General features: G+C 44.0%; 1 protein-coding gene across 1 annotated transcript; it reads right to left on the bottom strand.

The window, feature by feature from the left end:
* Positions 1-1854: 1854 nt before the first annotated feature.
* LOC106820160 (zinc metalloproteinase nas-4-like) lies at positions 1855-2833 on the bottom strand. Its single transcript, XM_014824703.1, has 2 exons — positions 2650-2833; positions 1855-2233 (listed from the first exon to the last, which is right to left on the bottom strand). Exons 1-2 carry the CDS (start codon positions 2753-2755, stop codon positions 2007-2009), a joined length of 333 nt encoding a protein of 110 aa, XP_014680189.1. The 5' UTR covers positions 2756-2833; the 3' UTR covers positions 1855-2006.
* Positions 2834-2901: the final 68 nt, after the last annotated feature.

Here is a 2901-nt window from a genome sequence, read left to right as displayed (position 1 = left end):
GACGCGCGATATCGTGTGCGAAGCGACAGTAAAGCCCGAATGCTCTCGTGCAACACGCCGGCTACGGCCATCCTCGCACCACCTCGATTATAACAAAACCACATAATGGTGACCTTTGCAAGAGAGAGTATTTTTGACAGAACGAAGAGGTCAAAGGCGCGGCCGCCTGTCTGGTGAGGTCTATGGCTTATATTATTTATTGTTGTAGTTTTTAGTTGAGTAGTTTCACATTTTAATAAAATTTTTCTGATAAAATAATGCATCGCTGCGGTCCTGTGGCTGGAACAACCCTCGCGGAAATTTCGAGTGGGTTCTAGTCGGCATTTCTATCGCTCAGTCAGCTCGTGTAAACGTTGACAGAGTCAACAGGGTTGTTACGGTTATTAGAGATTTTAGCTGATGAACTCGCACTGCTATACACCGCTGAATATTCGTGCATGAGCGAACAATTTACTAAATAGCTGTGTTGATGGAATCGCACTAGAAGGTCAATGTAGTTTACAGATTTGCGTACACAAAGTACTTATTACCAAATGATTTTGGCGTACGTCACGCTTCGTAGTGGAAAGTGATGTAGATCTTACCCCTCGCTATGGACCCCGCAGCGGCGTCCAGGTGCAACGCGGGCGACATCGCGGTTGAGTCCCAGTAAGTCACTACAGTTAATCCCAAAGGGTGCGCTGTATCCAGGAGGGGTCCGGAACCCCCCCCGCGGCCTTCTGCTCGCGCAGAAACGCAATCTGAGGGGGTCTAATTTCCAAAATAAATTTGTGGGGAGCAAGCCCACCAGACCTCCCTCTTCGCGTGCTTCTGTACACGCCCGACTGTTTCGCCCACCACCTAAGAAATACCCTGGCGCCGCCCTGCACACACACGACACACATTCACACACACAACACACGACACACACACACCCACAACAACACACACACACACAATAACACAACGCAAGGAGAGAGGGGGTTAAAGACAGTAAGATGAAGATAGATAGAAAAGGGAGAATGAGAGGGAGAGAGAGGGGTAGCAAGTGAGAAAGAGAGCGAGAGAGAGAGAGAGAGAGGATGAGAGGGGAGGAAGAGGAGGAAGAAGATGGGGAGGAAGAAGAAAAAAAGAGAAAAGAAGAGAGAGGTAGGGGAGAATAGGGAGAAAGAGACATGGAGAGAGAGGGGGGTGAGAAGTAGGAAGCGAGGAAAAGAGAGAAGGGGGCGCGGCAGACTGAGACAAACATATGGTTGATGGGATGATTATTTCGTGACGTTTAGACTCGCAAATGGTTCTCTGTCCTACAACTATAGTGGGCGCGTGTACATGGCGAGAAGTTAGGGACACGGTGGCAAACTAGGTGTTTCGCCTTCACAAGATATATAGAGATAGATACGGCCATGTATAATGTTTATTTGCATTATTTTTGGTAATTGTACATTAATCGCGATAGGAAATACGTTGGCTGAATACACGAATTCTAATTACACGAAGGTAATATAGGTGTCATTGACTAACTATAATTGGTCTTTAGCCGTTCCCGTGTAAATATTTATCCACAGTGAATTTTTACATCAAAATGTGTTCCGTTTTAAATAGTTCCGTTTTATTAATGTTATATCTAATATTTTGATATATGAATGCACAAATGAATGTTTTTTTTAATCGTGAACATAAGCCTTGTTGTAGTGCGATATAACAGCGTTTCTGTCATACTGTTCTGTAAATAAAGTACTCTTGACTGGGGCAGGTCTTTGCATACTTGTGTGTTTCACGCATTCTCTGCCGTTTAACTCTCCCCCACACACAGGAAATAAATTGCGAAGGGTCAGCCCTCATCATGCTATAGGGAAACGCATTGCAACACACTAATATCATTGCGTAATGAATTTATTAAGCCAATCTTATCATAAGTCAGTTAACAATTTCACACACTAATCGCTACAATTATTAACGATCCCTACACCAGTACTGCGTACAAAGTCATTAAGCATGAACGCAATTACAATTATATGCCATTAGCCTTAGCAATACATATCGTTGAGCTTTTTAACGTCCGAGTTTCTGAATCCACCTCCGACATGGGGCTGCCCCAACGAGGTCTGACAGCTTGGATCGTTCAGCGACGTGATGGTTGGATATCCGTTCTTGGAGAAGGAATAGCAATCGTAATGCATGATAGATAGGAGATCATACGCTCCATACAGAGATGCCACGCTTGTCGATACCTTGTCGAAATTGTGTTCCTGGCCTGAAGAATTATTAGGGAAGGAGAAGAATGAACATAAATAGTTACATAATGCTTTTCACAAGCAATCGTATGCACGCTTATGGAAGTTTAACTGTCTACTAACCACGTGTTACACACACATACACACACACACATACACGCACGTGCGAACGCACGCACGCGCACGCACGCACGCACGCACACACACACACACACACACACACACACACACACACACACTACACGGCACACGGCGCCTACGCACGGCTACGACACACCACACACACACACTATCTACATTATAAAACACACTTTATATATATACATATATATAATATATATATATATATAGCAGAACTAAAAAGAATTACGACTATCATTACTTGCGTCGTCATGGTACAATATAGTTCCACATAGATAATCGAGATTGACATTACCTTGCATGACATTTTGTAGGTAAATTCTGACATAGCTGTCACGATCAGCACGACTCTGTGTGTGGTAGAAACCCATGCAGTGCATCATCTCATGCTGAACCGTCATCTGATAATTACAGCCGTATCCGAGGGAAATGTCCTGTCTTCCTCCAATCTTTCCGATATATGACCAACACCTCCATTCGCGTGTAAGCAATTAAAAGAATATTTTTTTATTAACTCGCGCATTCACACGGCAGTGGATCCTGTGTG

The sequence above is a fragment of the Priapulus caudatus genome, unplaced genomic scaffold (assembly GCF_000485595.1).
Source record: "Priapulus caudatus unplaced genomic scaffold, Priapulus_caudatus-5.0.1 Scaffold7805, whole genome shotgun sequence".
Lineage (NCBI taxonomy): Eukaryota > Metazoa > Priapulida > Priapulimorpha > Priapulimorphida > Priapulidae > Priapulus > Priapulus caudatus.
The sequence above is the reverse complement of the archived record's forward strand: the minus strand, read 5'-3'. Positions and strand labels throughout refer to the sequence as shown.

Bases quoted from the DNA above. Each gene is read 5' to 3' on its own strand.
- LOC106820160 (XM_014824703.1), bottom strand. From the start codon at position 2,755: ATGACGGTTCAGCATGAGATGATGCACTGCATGGGTTTCTACCACACA. The intron at 2,234-2,649 runs GTAATGTCAATC...ATAATTCTTCAG, and splicing joins CCTACAAAATGTCATGCAAG to GCCAGGAACACAATTTCGAC.